This window comes from Antrostomus carolinensis, unplaced genomic scaffold (genome assembly GCF_000700745.2).
Source record: "Antrostomus carolinensis isolate BGI_N321 unplaced genomic scaffold, ASM70074v2 scaffold13338, whole genome shotgun sequence".
Taxonomy (NCBI): Eukaryota; Metazoa; Chordata; class Aves; order Caprimulgiformes; family Caprimulgidae; genus Antrostomus; species Antrostomus carolinensis.
Window position 1 is genome coordinate 24,576 of NW_010335058.1, and position 18,709 is coordinate 43,284.

An 18,709-nucleotide genomic window follows, 5' to 3' on the forward strand; every position below is an offset into this window, starting at 1 on the left:
TTGAAGAATCTGATATAAATAAAATTGAAATGTAACATAATAGAAACCTGAATAAGTTACATATGTATACTTTTGTAAATACCATACATAATTCAAGAAAAAGTAAACTGCTTAGATAAAAGTTAAACTAGAATTTAGCTGTATAGTTACTGGGCTACATAATTCAACAGATATGCTGTCAAGGAATATGCCTGTTCAGTGCTGTAACTAGAGGTCAGTAGAACTGAAGAACTACTAACTGCTTAGAGATAGTTACAGAAATTATTTACAGGTCTGGTATCCATAAAACCAGGGTTTTGACATTCTTCCACTTAAATATACCAGTTATGTAAGTATTGAACATTTGCAGTCATTGGAATGCATCTAAATCTACCTGGCTTCAAATATGTTTTAATTCTGCCTGAGAAACTATTTACTTGTCTTTCCATTTCACCTGGAAGATTAAGTCACTTCTGTTCAATCTACTTAGCAAGAGTGCATGATAATTAAAGTATTCAGAGATGAGTAGGAGTAATCTTGTGGCTTTTATTTAGTCCTTACCAAGTAAGCATGCAATGCAAAGGACTATGAAAAAATAGTAATAATTTAGTATTGAGGAAAGATGAGCAGTCAAGATATAGAGGAGTATCAGTAGTGTGTATAGTGGGCGTCTGATATTAGACAACAATGAAGTAGAAGACTTGAAATGTTTTTATTTTTTTTACTCAGTAAAACCAAGCAGGTTTATATCATACCACAATCTATTATACCAACATCTGCCAGGGAAATTAAAACAAAATATTCTTCCTTAGGAATTTCTGCCTGCTCCAGCTAAAGCTGTGTGTATAATGTGGATGCCAGGAAATTCTGACATGTTGTTGGAGAAAACACTTCTGAGATCTCTTGTGTTGTTCTGTTTTAGCAACTTCACTGTGCAGTAGTTGGAAGTGAAAATGCCAAGCGGTATTTTGAGGCAGTGCAAGGATCAAAGGAACATCAAGGAGAGCTTTTTGGGATCCATAACCTTTTCAAACTTAGGACTCATGGGTCCTGTCTTACCAAAGACATCCTGGAGGTATGAAGTCCTACCGTTTTACTTCTGGATATTAGTTTTACAGTTTTCCTTTTCTCACAAGATGTTTTCATTCAAAATTATGACAAAATACTTTATAAAGCAGACAATCTTAAACAGTACCTGTCTATGCAGTGCCTTAAATGAAATAGGCATGCTAATTTCTTGCTCTGATGTAGACCACATAAATGTCCTTAAATCAGACAAAAAACTGAAAAAAAGAAGTTTGGAAATATATAAGTTTTCCTAATAAAAATGCTGTAACTTATTTTTGTGATACTTTCACATATTGTCAACTTTATACACAGATACCATTTATTCATCAATAGCTCAGAGTGACTTTTTAAGCCAAAATTCTGATTGTAAAAATATACTGATCATAGTAACCTGTGTATAGTATGTTTTGAGATATCAAAAACTATTTAATAAATGTATTTTATCATGCTCGATTTAAAAAGTTACAAGTAAATAACTGAGACTTCATATTTTAAAATTTATTTCTTACTGTAAGAAGACTGTTGGCACAATTCCATAGCATATAGTGCACACTGATTTTAAATATATGCAATATTAGACCTTCTTCTATCCAGCGTGTTTGGTGCAGCTAACTTGCATCTTGGAATTACAGCTTTAGTCTAGGTTTCTTTCTGTCCTTCCCTTTATTTTGTTATTTTGCTTATACTTAGGTGGGTTGTAATATAGCAGTATAAAGGCAGCATAGCCAAAAGAGTAATGTGGTGTAAGAACATGTACTTTGGACATATTAAGCTTAAAAGTTCTCTAAATCTGAATTACAACACGGCATGTAGTGTGAACATTGTATCAGGTATTCTGCTTTGGAAAAATGTTAAAATATTTTAAAAGCGTATGCCTAAGATCCTCCCAATTTATGCAGTATTTTAATTTTCCTGCAGGTTATGTGTTAGATTAAAGAGCAGTAAATGCCAAAATGCAAGTGTTAGTCTGAACTTTGTACTTCTGATGCTTATATCTCTGTAGGAAAAAAAGAAAAACTATTTATTTCCTGGACTTAACCTTTGTGTAGAAAAAAACCTGTATCTGTTCACCTTAACATTCTCGATTTGTTTTAGAGGGAAGGGCGAGTAGAAGCAGGAGTCATGACAACAACTACATGGCTAAAGGAAGAGACTCCTCCATGCAGCTCAGAAAAGGTGAGGTGTCTTTGTGGACTACGGACCAGAGCATGACAGTCCCTTTAGTTTCTGGTACTACAGTGGCAAATGTGGAGAGCATATTGTTAGACTGGTAATGCTTTTACCCTAGATTGCACTTGCCATCTTCTATTGTTTGCTTACCCTTGGTTTTACATACTGTAAAGCATTATATAATGTCATGCTGTCCGTATTTAAAGTGGAATTTTCTGAACACCTGGTAATAGGGTTTTCTGTGACCTTTACAACACTTGGATATCCTCAGTCTGAATGAAGCCCTTACAACACAGGGCAATATTGTTTACTGAAGCATTGCTCTGTAGTGTCTTAAGAGCGACAACAATATAATATAATATGATATGATATGACAGCCTTCTGATCAAGAAATCAGTTGAGATTCTAACACCTACTGTGGTTTAGATTATTTTGGTTCAGGAATTGTGGGAAGGAGTAGCTTTTTTAAACTGTTAGCCCCGTATACGAAGAAGTTGACCACTGCTGTGAGTTTATATTTTTTTATGAATGTCAATACACACTATTAAAGTTTGAATCATGAAGTCACTTTTCAGACTACCTTTGAAAGATGAAAAGTTGCAACAAGATGAGTATAAACTAGAAAAATACAGGTGTGGATTGTGAAGACATAGGTCGGTTTTTTTAGCAGTATGCAGCATATATAGTCTGAAATACATATTTTTGTTTATTTTCATTGTTGTTCTGCTAAAAATTTTATTCTGCCAAAGACTTTCATATAATTTATCTTTATGATTTGTTTTGTATTTACTTTCTATTTGTGAATTGTAATACTATTTTACATATCTTTTGATTGAGTAACATAGAGAAAATCCACCTTTTTTTTTTTTTTTTTTACACTGTTTTGGAATTACTTGTGTTCCATATATTATTTATGTTTTAAATACATTTGCTGTAAATTGTTTTGTTTTGGTTTTTTAGTTTGAACAACCAGACTGTAAAGAAGATGGAGATACGGAAAGCATTCAAGCACAGTTAAAGAGGGAAGAAATGTTTTTTTGTGATGACTTTAGTGATGATGATATTCTGGAAACTTCTGTGAAAAAATGCGGCAGAAGGAAGTCTAGCAGTGAAAGTAATTTAATAGTAACAAAGGGACAGCTCTCCTTAATGCAGTGTGGATTCTCTAAGTTGTTGCAGAGAGAAATTACAACTACCAAAGAGGAGTGTAGTAATTATAAATCTCATCATTCAAATTCTGATTATGAGACTGTAAGAAAAAATGTAAATAGCAAGCATACTGATTTTCAGAAATGTCAAACCCATGTGCATGTTGTGGAGCATGGGAAAGCCACTCCATCACCAGTTGGAACTGATAAAGATGTGCATAGTACAGACCGGCTTGTTTTGTCAGGCTCTGAGAAGGAAGGGGACAGCGAAAGTGAAGATCAATGGATTTCAAAGGAAAGTGATGTGGTCATTGAAACTGAGTGCAGTTCTGAAGAGAATGATGATGTCATCTTTCCTACCCAAGTTCCAGCATACCAGCAATCGGTGCTTACTAAAAAAGTTGAAATTTACAGGTCAGCGTCTGAAAATTGTGAGGAGTTAGCAAAAGAAAAAGATGGATTGGTATTAAAGGGAGACAGCAGGCGATTTGGATTCCATACTACTGAGTCAAATTTTAGCAAAGTCTTATCTTTTAAAGACACCAAGAACGGCACAAGAGATTTGAAAGGGGCAAGTGACATAAGTGATGAGTCTGATGATATTGAAATTTCCTGTAATTCTGAATCAAGAAAGTTAAGAACTTTAAACTTTCCAAAATGGAAGGAAAGGCGCACCCATAACAATGCACCAGGTAGCTTCTCCAAATCTCTGCTACAACCAAAAAAGCCCAATGGAAGAGAAAAGGAAAGTGATTCTCAGAATATAGATGAATTTTCATCCTCTGAAGATAACTTACCAGTTGAGAAAATTCACACCAGAAAGAAAAGCTGTAAGTTTAAAAGACAGAGAGGCAGAGTTCAGTTCGAGTCTAAAATGCTTGATCCTATTCAAGATACCTCTCTTGCACAAGTGAAGTCTGGCAATTATACCGTGCGTAGAACTTCTGAAAGTAAAACTGAATTTCAACATCAGGAGCAACAAGTGGAATCAATGGACAGATATTTAGGTAACTAGTAATTTAAATTTTATTTCAACTAAAGTAATAACATGTTTAACTTACCATTGTTGTCAAGTTTTAAGTTCTTTCTGCTGTACATGTTTTTGTTACAAAATGCTAATAAATACCCTGTTAAATTATTTAGTGATGTTTTTCTGTATCTCTCTTTTTACCTATTAGCTTTATTTGCCTGCCTACTGAGATGATGGGTTACTTTGTAATATTTTATTAAACACCTGCTGTCTGCTGAAAGATGCTAAGATTTAAAATTTATTAAGAATTCACAAATTATTTAACTGTAGAACCTTAAGTCTTGACTGTTAGGGCTGTTAAGTTTTCTTTGTGTATGTCAGTTTTTATCTAAGTGATTTGTCAGTCTGAAATGCCATGTAGGAGATTTGATTCTGTTAGAGACCACTAAACCACTAAATCATAGATGCTTTGAAACTTCTCCTTTGTCCATCTGAAAAAAAAAACCACACTGAAATGGAAGCAGTACTAAACTGTCTGGATAAATCTGAATAAGTCTAATGATTGTTGTTCATTTTGCAGAGCTAAGAAACTTGGTGCTGAGTGAAATTATAACAAATCTTACAACTTTCATGTAAAGCTTTAAAATTACAATATCCTTCTTCAATATAACTATGTACCATCAGGGTTTTGGAATAAAACTTTCATTATATTTTTCTCCTAAAATGTCAGATGGTGTTCAAGAAGTCGCATATATTCATTCAAATCAGAATGTGGTTGGATCCAGCAAGGCTGAGAATCGCTTGAGCCGATGGGCAGTGCGAGACGTATTTGAGTTGAAGCAGTTTTCCCAGCTCCCTGCTAATGTAGCAGTCTGTAGTGCCAAGGTAAAGAGAAATGTTTGGGAAATGTTGTTTTTACTGGTTTTATCCTTATTTTTCATCTTTAGAAGCTCTAACAAACTTCTTTTTCTGTTAATTGACACCATGAATGATCAAAGCCACTGAGAATGGAAGGACGAGGAGGAGGCTCAAGTGGAGGTCTAATAAATTACTTTTCTGTTTTGTTTTTTGGTGGTTTGTTGTTGGTTTGTTTGGGTTTTTTAACATTGGCCAGCTCTTAAAGAGTTGGGAATTAAGCAGCAGAGCACTCTGTGGAATTTTTCTGAGAGAAATTGTAAGATTAAAGATTCGCTGTTTTAAATCAAATTCTATGCCATTATTCTGATTTGAGGCTTGAAAAAACTTCAGTTTGTCCTGATTCCATGTTGGAATCTCTGTGGCATAGAAGGTCAAACATAAAAATCAGATTGCGGACTTTTTTTTTTTTTTTGAGTGGACACATGCAGTTGCTATAATGGGTTGAAGTAATGGTAATTATTGTCCATGCTATATCTGAAACATAAAACTAGCATTTACTAGGAGTGCTTGTTTGCAGCAACAGATAGATTTTATGCTTTTTGTTTGTTATGCATCTTGTTTAATTGCATTTGGAATACATATAAATGTGGAATAAATTCAGGTACAGCTTCCAGGTTTCTGTTCTTATTACATACTGGTTTTAATCTGCTCTGATTATCTGTACATGTTGTTGTTTGCCTTGTAATAAACATTTGTCGTTTCCTAGATTGATTCTTAAGATAACCATGAGCACAGAATCAGTAGCCGGTGAATGTGCAGTTTAGTTTTTACAAACGTATTAGCAATGGCTGTAGAAATTGTAGACAGAAGAATATGTCATTCTGGGTTTTGAACATCCACAGTGACTAAAAGAGTTTCTTCCAGTGTTGTTGAGGTACTGTATTTAATTAAGCCATTAGCAGGAAGGAATGCCAAAGAATTTTTGTGCTGGGAAGCTCAAACCAGGCCAACCAGTAGAAGTGAGGCCTTTTCAATTCTAACGCATTTGCATTAGAATGTCCCGTATTAACAGAAAAGTTGGTCAAAAATAATCAAGGTTACAGTAGACAGGTCTTTATTTAATGGCAATGGCTGATATTAATAAAACTAAATATAAATGAAAGTAGAAAGAAATAAATCTCGATCCACCTATGTTCAAAACTAGTCTGTGGGAGTAATTTGTATTGTTCATGTAACTTGCATCTCATTATTTAGAGTTTGCATGACTGCAACTGTTGCAAATTAACCTCTCTTGATTAATTTGTCAGTTAGCTTTCCAAAGTGTCTATTTTTCACTCAGAAGCAACAATAGTATCAATTATCTTGGAGACTTAAGTAGGAAGAATAACTTCAATAATTATGGAGAAGGCTGCCTCTTCTTTGCTTCCTGTTCTTTCTTTGACAGAGGCACTAATCTAGAAATGATCCCTAGATGGCTGCCTGTTCTGAAATGTGGAGCTTTAGGTTTTTAGTGCTTAGCTTAAAAGAGCTGTCAGAACTTCACAGGCAACTTTGAAATATGATCTACTGAGAATGTTACTGCTCCTATTTTCCTTTTTGCATTATTTTTATTTTAAAAGGCATTCTGTGCAAAACATGATCATTGTTGCTCTTCTGGCTGTCAGTCTTTGGTAATTTTTCGCTTATTCGTCATCAGTTTAAGCTAAGACATGCACTGTCAGAGCAACTGATTGTGTTACAAAGAGAATGCTGATTTCAAGTTTAATAGAAAAGTTTTTCAACAGATTAAAGTAGCATTATGTGTAATATAAAAACTACAGCTGAACAGTTTAAATTTCCATCTTTTTTTTTTTTGTTTTTTTTTGGTAAATAAAATTATAATATTAAATACTGGAATGTTAATTGTAACCTGGTAGTTATTGAAAGAAAACCAAAACTTTTGTCAGCTGAAATTTCTCACTGAAGTTGCTTTCTAGAATAACTTTTCTAACTGTTTCTCAGAAATTGTGTATCTGTTTCTTTTTGCTTCTGGGTATCAATGATCACATACATTCTTAATTAATTAAAAGCTTTTTTTTACAGTGTATTTATATTGAAACTTTATTTGATCACATAATGAAGGATCCTGAATAATGCCCTGATAATATTTTGTCCTTTTTAAAGCACATTTAATCATTTTGTCTTATTTCTAAGTAGGAGTGATTAAAAAAGGATCTCTTCCTTTCATTTTATAGATAGGTCTCTTTAGGACAAAAGTGAAATGTCCTTTGTGCTGTTCAGTTTGCCTGTGCCAACTCTGTCTTCCTGCTTTGCGATTTTGCTCTGCAATCTGTCTATCATAATGCATTTTTAACTTAATAAAGTTTAAATACATTTTTTAATAAATTACTAATATCTCTAGGAAAGGGATGCAAGAATACGTAGAAACTAACAAAGTATTCCATTGCAGTGGATGAGTTGTAAGTTGGGAAATAAGCTTTTCCTGCAGATCTTGATTGAAGACTGAGTGCGACGGGTTTGTTTCCTGCTTACTTAAGAATCTAGAATGGTGGGCGTAATAATATTATAATAAATAATAAGCAAAAAGTAATAAATAATAAGCAAAAGTAATCAATTAAGCTAACCTCTTGTAAGAACATTGACATTTTATTGATTCCTTTCTGTTGACTAGTCATCTAATCACATTTTGGCTTCACTAAATTCCCATGAACTTTTACATCGTAGGTTTAAGTTCTTTAGTTTCAGTAGCTAATCTATGGGAATTAGGTGAATATGAGTAAGAGCAAAAATAAGTTACTGGGAAGCAATATAAAAGAAGTCTTCTTCCTGGTTTTCTACCTGCATTTGATAAAAGGAGTATAAATTAGGTTTATTAAGCCTTCCTTTATTGCTGAAGCGTAGAGACTAATGTAGTCACTTGAGTTGTAGAAACTGCTTAAAACTGGAGCAGACTGCAAAACCTGTGAGGACTCTCCCTTCAGAGTGAGAGAGGTTGCATGGGAAGAAGATCCTTGAGAGCCAAGGTAGAAGGGATGGGAGTCAGGGAGTTTTGTTCCTCAAAAGAGAACTTTCAAGGTATGTAGAACATCTTATTTAAGAATGTAAGTAACTAATTAAAAAGTAAACTTAGAGTTAAGTTGGTTATAAGAAGTGTAAGATTCTAACTTTGGGATAAGAAAATATGTTCTTTTTGCTGATAGTCTCTTTCCTTACTTTGACTTCAGAAGGTCAGGTTAGATTGTGTTAGATCTGGACTGTTGGCACTTGATGATTCATGGTCAAATCTCAGTTAATGTTTTAGACTCTGGGTTTCAATCAAGCGTCTTTTTTTTTTTTTAATCCAGTAATAAGTAGTCAGTCTGTCCTTAATGTTACCTATGCTAGTATTCATATACCCCAGCTACCTTTTCTCTGCAGTAGTAGAACATATGATTTCAGTCTGCTGTTGTTCTATACCATTAAATGCTTAAGGGAACAAAATCTTGGTCCTTTTTATGAGAAATAGGTCTTCCTAGGGTTTCTTCTGTTCTTGCTTGCTTTGTGCTTCAGGTTCCATAACAGTCGTGGTACATGGCTTCAAGACTGCTGAAGAGCCTTTGATTCTTCTTTCTCCTGAGGTGGTAGGGAGTGCAGTCATACTCTCTATTTTTGTTTGCTTTAAAAAGAATTGTGTGCATTGACTAGTTTAGCTGGAATGTTCGTATTAATAATACTGCATGCTTGTTTAGTGTGTGTTTCCATAAATTTTATATGGCTATTGAAAATACGGTTAGGTAACAGCAATCAGAATATGAAGTTTGCCTTCAAGAAATAAAAATAGAACATCTTGAGAGCTGTCTCTCATCTTACCAGGTATAAAAGGTGAGATAAAATCTAAAAGCAGTAAAAGTAACAGTATAAAGTATGCATTACTTACACAAGCAACAAAATTAACTGTATTTTGATTGAATATCATTAGTCAAAATAAATCCTGTCCAGCATCTGAATTAAAGGTACTGTTTGAAGGTAGTTTGTACATGACAATAGTAGAAGCAAATGTGAAAGGTTTTATTGCATGTTCCTGAAGAAACTGAAATAAATTGTGGTTTGGGGAGTATATTCCCTTCATCACAGAAGTCCATGGGATTGCGCAACAGTGGGGAAAAAATCTGTAGTTGGAGTAGCATTTTCAATGAAGAGAGATACTGTTGTCTTGTTATAGTAGGGGCTTTCATAAATAGTCATCTACAGCAATGGGTATCTGCTTATACTTTATTTTGCAGCTATAATTAGTGAGGAACTTAAAAGACTAACAGTTGTTTTTTTAGATAGACATAGTATTTATATACTTAGTATTCTACATTTAAAGGAAAATATTTTAACTTGCTACCAACAGTTCCTGAATATACATATTATCCTATGTCTGAAGACTGTCTATATTATGACCATTGACCACAACTTGGTGTCAGATCAATGTATTTTTGAGAAGAAACGACAGGAGAACAGTATGATAATCATCCCTCAATCAGTTGATGTTTCTGGTAGTGTTTCTTATGTGGAAGGCACTGAAGTGTCAATAATTAGAGTTCTTTAGAGAGCCTCAGTAATCAAAACAAAGCCAGGGATTTTTATTCTGTGTGGAGGTGTGGCACAGGTGCAGAACTGTTCCTGAATAAATTTTGGAGATAAAGATTATACATCTTAATTTCTTCTATAGTTCTAAACATTTATGGTACAACTCAAAACCTAAGTGTCTCGGAAAGCAGTCAAGTTTCTCTTTTTGCTCTGGCTATTTGTCATCTTTCATAACAAGTCATAAGTGTCAAGGCAGAAATTATGGTCAGTTCTGTGATACCACAATGCAGGGACATGCCAGGCTTCGGTATTCTGAACATCTGAGGGTAGAAAATGCACGTCATTCAGTGTGGCAGATATCCACTCAATTAAAAATTACTGAGAGCTGGTCTTTGTTGCTTCCTTATGCATATGACTACAAAATACACTTGATCTGCTATTTCATAGAAGATTATTAGTAACAAGGGTTTTCTGGTCTTCTGTGTAGAGGTCTGGGTGAAGAAGATTGTAGTGAAAATGATTCTGTTCAAATAAATAACTCATTTTTACAGCATTATTTTATGTGTTTTTTTAGGCTGATTTAATGACATTGAGTTGTCTTCGTTCTGCATTTTAGTTTCAACTAAGGTTTTCTCTTGTGTGCAAATAGACTTAGTTAAATATTCATTGTTTTTTCACAAAACAAGTGGAAGTTTATTCTCTGTTTACCCCATTGCTGTCTGTTAAGAAGATGGGTCTTCATTTTGTTTTTCATCTCTCTTGTACAACTACAGAAAGAAGGATATTGGAAAAAAAAGCTTCTAAAAGGAAACAGGTGGAATGAACCTGTAGACTGGACATGATGGACTTACAAAGCCAGACTATAATTTTCAGAGCAGATTTCCAGGTATTTTACCCTTTCAGGAAAAAAGTCTTGAGTCAATCATGTGATATTTTCCTCAAAATAATGCTGGCATTATTAATTTTTGGGAAAAAAAAAAAAAAAGTTGTTAACACTTTCTCTAAGACCTTAGTGATCTAAATATTTTTAGAGGCTTTGGGTTTTTTGACCCTTTTTTCTGGTGGCTTCCAGGTTCCAAAGCAACGTGGTTGATTTTCAGTGCAGAAGCTTGTTACTTTGGTTTTTGGGTAACTTGCACTGTTATTTGTGAAGCTTTTTCTTAGCTACCACAAAAAACAGAAGCCTCCCAGAGAGAAGATTAAATATCTGCCAATATCTGACAAGATTAAATTCTGCCAGTGACCTGGACAGACATACTCTCTGCTGGGTCAAAAACTGGCTGAGTAGCCAGGCCCAAAGATGGTGGTAAATGGAGTTAAATCCAGCTGGAGGCCAGTCACAAGTGGTGTTCCCTGGGGCTCAGTGTTAGGGCCAGTCCTATTTAACATCTTTATTATTGATCTGAATGAAGGGATTGAGTGCACCCTCAGTAAATTCACAGCTGACACTAAGCTGGCTGGAAGTGTTGATTTGCTTGAGGGTAGGAAGGTTCTACAGAGGGATCTGGATGGGTTGGATTAATGCGCTGCAACCAACTGTATGACATTCAACTAGGACAAGTGCCAGGTCCTGCATTTGTGTCACACGAACCCCATGCAACACTACAGGCTTGGGAAGGAGTGGCTGGAGAGCTGCCTGGTGGAAAAGGACCTGGGGGTGTTGGTCAGCAGCCAGCTGAATATAATAAGCCAGCAGTGTGCTTAGGTGGCCAAGAATGTCAACAGCATCCTGGCTTGTATCAGAAAACAGTGTGGCCAGGAGGACCTGGGAAGTCATCCTTCCCCTGTACTCAGCTTTGGTGAGGCCACACCTTGAATACTGTGTCCAGTTTTGGGCCCCTCATTACAAGAAGGATGTTAAGGCACTGGAGCGTGTCCAGAGAAGGGCAGTGAAGTTGGTGAAGAGGCTGAAGAACAAGTCTTACGAGGAGCAGCTGCGGGAACTGGGGTTGTTTAGTCTATAGAAGAGGAGGCTGAGGGGAGACCTCATCACTGTCTACCACTACCTGAAAGGAGGCAGCAGCGAAGCAGGTGTGTGTCTTTTCTCCCAGGTAACTAGTGATAGAACAAGAGGCAACGGCCTTACGTTGGGCCAAGGGAGCTACAGACTGGGTCTCAGGAAAAATTCCTTCACTGAAAGGGTTCTTGGGCACTGGAATGGGCTGCCTAGGGAGGTGGTTGAGTCACCTTCCCTAGAGGTGTTTAAAAGGCGGGTAGATGGGGTGCTCAGAGATATGATTTAGTAGTAGATAGGTATGGTTGGACTTGATGATCTCAAAGGTCTTTTCCAACCAGGTGATTCTATGATCTTCTTTTAACATTTGTAGTCTATTGTGAAGTAAATGACTGGATTCCTTAATTAATTTATGTGTTAATTGGCAACAACAGCCTATGTGAAATGTTTTACCTAAGTACAGAAGTCTAGAATAGGCTTTCTCTAGTTCATGTAAAGCTGAATTTGTGTAGTATTTCTTCCATAGGAATCATTGTAGAGGGGTTAGAGCATGGGGAGGACTCTGAAGGAGGCTTGTAGGTGTCACAAAAAAGACAAAAAATGGTAACGGGATATACTAAATTTGAAAAACTGATGATGTCCCACATTAGAGCTAATTTGTGCTTTTTAATATGAGGAAAAATATTAGTCACAAGAATTTGTACTGTACCTGATGAACACGTGGAGTCTTTTTTTTTCATTCAACTGCATGTTTTCAACTAAAGTTTACTTAAAGTTTTACTGAAAAGAAATGTACAAAGATAGCCATTCAATTGAGGATTAATCACTATGGCAACAGAAATGTGGTGACTGAAAAGGGGGAGGATGTATTCTCCCCTCAGCTTCCTGCCAGCTGTCATATTCAACCTCTGCGGCATGAATTCAGGCCAAAATATAGACTGTGACCAGCTCTAAGAAACTATATCTGTATTTTTATAAATTGGTACAAGAATAGCACTATAAAAGAAGACTTAATCCTTTGAATTGGATGACAGACATTTGGCACCTTTGCCAATGTTTGACAGAGAAATAACGGGATGCTTTGTAGTAAAACCTGGATTAATGGTAAACCTCTCTTTATGTTATTGCAATGTGGTGTAAATGAGCGAATTAAGCATGCTGTCAGTCTAGGAAGAAACATGCCCTTTGTATCTCCAATGCAGATTTAAGTGCTGTTGAGAGTACTGTAAATACAAAAGCTGTGTTATTAAGAACTCCTCTTTATTGTATTTGTATTACATTGACATTTTGTAGATTATTTAAACAAAGACTTTGTATCAGCTGTAGTAACTCTGATTGCAGTGTGTTTGCATAGCTTTCAGATCCAACAAGTTTAGATAGTTGTTTACAAAGAGTAGGCTTTTGAGTTATAACATTCCATTATTCTTGCTCTTCTAGGGTTGGGAATGCTATTCAGCTTTAAAATAATTGTTCCCAAATGATTGGCCTGTAATGCTGCTTTATTGAGTTTACAGTTTCAGCTTACAATGGAATTAACCATTTCAGTATGGCTTTTGGGGTTTGGTTTTGTTTTGCTTTAAATGCAGTGGGTTTGTATGTGGCATTCTGTGAAGCATGTAGTTGCATATTCATTATGGTGTATGTGCATGACTTTTGGTTTTGTTGCTGTTTGATGGAGGGGTGAGAGGGTGAAAGAAGAGGTGGAAGTCCACAGGCTTCTGTGGGAATAAGCAATTACCTTAGCTTTGAATTATGAGACAGGCTGACTATCTCCTCTCATTCTCAACACTAATAATAACTATATAGATTTATGGTGAGATTTGTGGTGCAAGAAGGTGATACAGTTTATAGGAGTTCTTAAAGAGTCAGCCATGGGAAATTCTTGCTCTGTTACCTGATTGGAGAAGAAACAGACTCGGAAGTAAATGCAAAATAGAGAGAACACAGTCTGTCCTCAGTTGACTTGGTAGTCAGTTCTCCACTACCAAGCAAAAAATCAGAGTTTATGGAATGTCCTTTGTCTCGGTTTATACAAGCAGAAAAGCTAGATAGGACAACCAGGGGAAAAAACCTATGTATTACTTTGATAAAATGTCTTCTACTTTTATCAGCAAGTTTATCTAAATACTAGTCTCTTCATGTTGGCAGAATATTTTGGAGGAATAATTTGGACCCAGAATAAGTCTAACATTTTTTTGTAGTTTGAAGAGTATTTCAGCTGTTGGTCTCCTGTGATAGAATCAAATACTAGATACCTTCATCTTAAGAGCCAACATTGTGAATAGCTTTGTTTAGTTCAGAAGGTTTGAGTATAAATGTGATTGTCCTAGAGTGTTCTAACATTTTAAGGTAGGTTAATTTCATTGTCTAAGATAATTGAGGTACTGACCATTAACTATACAGTTACCTCTAATTCTCATTCTGTTGCTCTAACAAAACAGGATTGCAGACAAATTCAGTTTGAGACTGCTTTTCAATTAAGAAAGTTAAAGTCAGAGGGGAAATTAATGTCCACATCAGAAATAATTCTAAAATATTATAAGATTCAGACTTATTTAAAACTGTGGAATGTGCAAGTCACCGGAACACCCTCTGTGAGCAGAAAAAACAATTCTGGTTTATTTAAGAACCAGGTGAAAGTAGAGACATTCTCAATATTTGGTAACTTTATTATCTTGAGCATATCAACCTGATTTTTAGAGAAACTAAATGAAGTTTTGTGTTGCTACTATTATACTTTGTCTTCCTTGGCATGCAGAATAATTGAAGAAGAAATTCTTGTTTGACATATGTATGAATAGAAGAGAGAAGGAAACAAGAGCAATGAACAGTCAGGTAGCAAACATTTAATGTATTTTTATATGTCCTGGCAAGTAGAGGAAACATAGGTAAAATAAAAACAATTTCTAAGAATAGCATATGTTCAAGAAAAGCATATAGAAAGGTCATACGTATTTTGAGAGACGATCCCAGGAAAAAAAAACAGGAGGGAGTATAAGGGGAAAAAAGATTAGCTTAAATAATTTAGAATTGTAATTTGGATATATAAATTCACTGTAATGTGTTAAGTATCATCTGATCAAAATAATAACAATCATAGAATCGCAGAATCACAGAATGGCTTGGGTTGGACAAAACACTGCAACTCACAGTATATCTGGACAGTTGTGTTTTCTCAGGTTTTCAGGGGAGTAGGAAAATATAAAGTAGAATATGTCAGAAGGGTTCGTTATCTGCTTGCAAGCTCTATTAAGAGGACAGTCGTACTGAATTCACTGTATTTCATGCTTTTTCATGATTTAGGTGGCTGCAAGGCAGCCAGAGATTTGAGAAAGCCTTTCTTGTTTGTTTTAGAAATGAAAGCAAACAATGAAACTCTGCAATGGAAAGTATCCTGCATGTCTGGCAGCAGTGGTTTCGTGCATACCTGAAGAGAAAAGCCTGTTAACACTGTTTCTGCTGTGAGCGGGGAAGTCAGAGGGACTTGTTGCTGACTGGAAGTCAGGACTTGGTAAGATACTTACCATAGTGATACTTGGGGTAGTCAGGCAGTAGAAGAGAGGAAGATGCTCAAGCGTAGTACAAGTATGGCTGAACAATAATTATGCAAGCAGCTGATTCAGGCTTTTTGAAGGAAGTTAGTTATCCTCTAAGTCTGGTGACTTGAATTGCCACAAATATGAGACAGCTTAAAAAAATGTATCCTTGAAACTCTTGTCTTTTTTTCTCTACTCATCTTACTGCTAGCCTGTACTCACTTGCTCTCCTATACATTTTCATCTTGTTTCACTTAGAAAGATGAACATTGTTCCCTTTTGCCTTGCTTCAAGGGGCTGAAGAGAGGAAAAGGGAAGTCACAGGCTTAAGGTGGACAGTCATCTCTGTCATGTCTAAGGATACTTACACGGTGGTTAGCATTCATTGGTCCAGAGTGCAGAGCCACCTCTTTATGCCTGTTGTAAAAAGAACAGATACTGAAATTTTTTACTGTCAAAAATAGATAAAAACTGGTTTTGGTGGTATCTACTATTTTAAAAAATGCTGTTACTGTGCAGCAGGAGAGATTGTCACACAGAGCAAACAGATCCAAGAGTTCTTGCAGATTCAAGGTGGAATTTTTAGTTACTGCTGCATTGTGGCACTTAAATTCCTGCTTGATGCTCAGCTGCATGTCGTCATTCTTCTTGAAGAATGCTATCCTTAAACATGAACTGGTGTGGGACTCTAAACATGTGGGTGCTACCATTTTTGTTGGACTCTTGATTACAGCCTGTATGTAACCTGAAGAAATGGAAACTCAGTATTAGTATCCAAAACTTTTAAGAATAAGAAACATGCATACCAAAAGAAGAAAAGGTGAAGGAAAATATCTCTGTGTTAAGAAGACAGAACGTGTTTATGTTGAAAACCCCACAGACAAAATGGAACGTGGAAGGGGAAAATAAATATTTTCTTTGACTTATTTTTTCATGTATGGTAAGAGTCCCTAGGTTTTGTGAATACTTTTAAAGCTGTTTTCTGCACAGCTATGTAGTAATCCCTCTTCTTTCCCATTGCAATATATAGAAAACCCTTTCAGAGTAAGCACAGTAAATGGAAGAGGGGTGTGATAGTTTAACTTAGCTGGCAGCCAAACAAGACACAGCTACTCACTTGCTATCTGGAAAAACAATTGGGGGTTTTTTTAAATTAAAAAATTGACTTGCTCTTTTTAATTCTCCTTTCTTTCTATTGAATCACTCTTTCTAGTCCTGAGTTATGGCTATGGGCTATCATCTTTCCAGTTTTCTAATAATAATTTTAAAATGTTGTAGTCAGATCTTACATTGTTAAAATGTTCTTTCAGTAAGTTCAGCAACACTTGTACTTACCTAAGTGTATTAATTAATATACAGTACTTTAAGTTAAACAAAGGTAATGTGCGCTTCCAAATGTAGAGAATACTTCTTACATTAAAGGATTTTTGTTTCTTTCATTATTCCATTCTTTCAGTCATAACATTTCTTAATTCATAAAGGGTCTGACATATAGAGATTGATAGACATGCTAGTATGAGTAGTGAAGAACAAGAGTCAGAGGTTCCTAGCTGAATCAAATTGTATTAATTTCAATCTTGCCTCACCAGATTGTGTTATGCATATGATATACTTGATAATTCAGGTGAACAAGACCAGTGCTGTAAAGTTAACATGGGATTTCATGTAGGAGCAAATAATGGGACACACGCACAATAGTTTGGAAATGTTTAACGTTAAATAGATTTCAGTCGGTAAGATAGAAGGCAAAAATTGAAAGAGAATTGTAAAGAAACCAGCTACGAGAGGGAAGAATTAAGGAGAATAATACATGAAGTCAGATTCAAAAGGAAACAAAATAGTATGAAATGTTGACTGCGGTGGAACATTAAATGAAGTTTTCACTTTTTTAATATTAATGCTAGTAGAAAGATACAGGGAATATTTGCATCTATATGTGTAAAGCTTACCTCTGCTTAGAGCCTCGTCTATATATTGCTCAGAGTAACAAACTTCAGATTCGACCTTTAACGAACAAGAGACATCTTAAGAAAAACTGAAACAAGTGTTTTAGTTTTACTGACAAAATATTTATCGTTTTTTAAAAAGAAATTACTGGGTTTGGGATTGGGGGCCGGATTTAAGTTGGCAAGCTTTCAGAAACGTTCGCAAGTTCAACAGAGACAGTTGTTGTATTTTAGCCTAACTGGGTGCTATTTAATCAATTGGCTTTGCTCCAGAGAGCTGAGAAGTGGCTGTGGGCTTTCACTGGTGTTAGCTCCTGCAGCTCTTGGGGTGGCTTGTTTATAGTAACTTTTTCTACCTTCAGGAAAAATATTTGAGCAGCTAATTTGGGTAGAAGAGGAGCTCTTTGTGTGTATATGGTGGTATTTTGCTGCTGTTCTTTTGGGTTTGGCAGTGTGAGTCAATGTACTAGTTTTGTACTTCTAGAACTAAATACGCCATTTGTGAGTTTATTTGCAGTTAGCAGTACTTTTTACATGGATTCTGATTCTCTGCAAAGACAAGCAATTTTACAACTTTTGGTCTGTTTACAACATTTTGCTTTTTTCCCCTGAAGAGATTTTGCATTTGAACAGATGTACAAACCAAAGCATTGCTGCCTTGTATACTTTGATCTTATTTAATAAGAGGTAGATGAATGTCCATTTTTGAGAGTTTAAAAATACTTTAAAGACAGGCATTGACAGTGTTAGGCTTGTATTCTATGCAAGTTATGCTTGCTTGAATTAAATAGTTCAATCCTAATTTCCTGACAGATTGACAAATACACTAGGTCTTATCGTAGTGAGATCTGAATACTATAAATATTTTTATGCAAAAAATCCATCATAATAAATATATTTTGACTCGATATTAAAACTAGCATTGCTTTCTTCTTTGAAAGTACGTTTGCCAAATAACATTCTATTACCTGTATCTTAAAAAAAAAAAAGAAAAAGAGTAAACATTTTAAATGCATGCAGAATTAACAAGGTAACTGTAGAATATTTATGCTGTAGATAACATCTTCTAATTCAATCTCAATTTTGTTACTATCACCTTAACAAAATTATTGGGAGATACAGGGTTTTATCTTAATTAGGGCCTTGGTTTCAGTTTTGAGTAGTAGAACTTCTAGTAGTGCAGTGAAATTTTTATCTTTGAAGTTGTGCATTTAGCTTAAAGAATTAAAATTTATGCCTGTAGGTCCCTTACTATTAACATCTCTCTCTGTATGCTAGTTTGAGATTACTTTCCAAAAGTAATGGATTGAGAACAGATGTGACATCTAAAGCTCAAGAACACTGTAAACAGCCCATGGAAATAAAGGGAGTGGACATGGACCACATAGAAACACTTTGGGAAGAAACATTGTAGATCCAAAACCAAATTTTGAACTGCAGATGACAAGGTGTGAACACAGTTTGTGTTTTCATCTCTCAAGTAGTGTTGGTAGGGGGACTGAGGACATCACTAAGCAGTTACTCTT

The 18,709-nt window shown here is 35.4% G+C and overlaps 1 protein-coding gene across 1 annotated transcript in view; it reads left to right on the forward strand.

Annotated features, from left to right (window-relative positions):
- Positions 1-18,709, forward strand: part of ERCC6L2 (ERCC excision repair 6 like 2) — a gene marked incomplete at its 5' end in the record, with an annotated part of 45,971 nt that overhangs the window by 23,137 nt on the left and 4,125 nt on the right. Inside the window, 4 exons of the mRNA XM_029086593.1 lie at positions 902-1,054; positions 2,143-2,223; positions 3,178-4,372; positions 5,066-5,220. Coding sequence (XP_028942426.1) covers positions 902-1,054; positions 2,143-2,223; positions 3,178-4,372; positions 5,066-5,220 — 1,584 coding nt within the window. The remainder of the gene's footprint in view (positions 1-901; positions 1,055-2,142; positions 2,224-3,177; positions 4,373-5,065; positions 5,221-18,709) is intronic.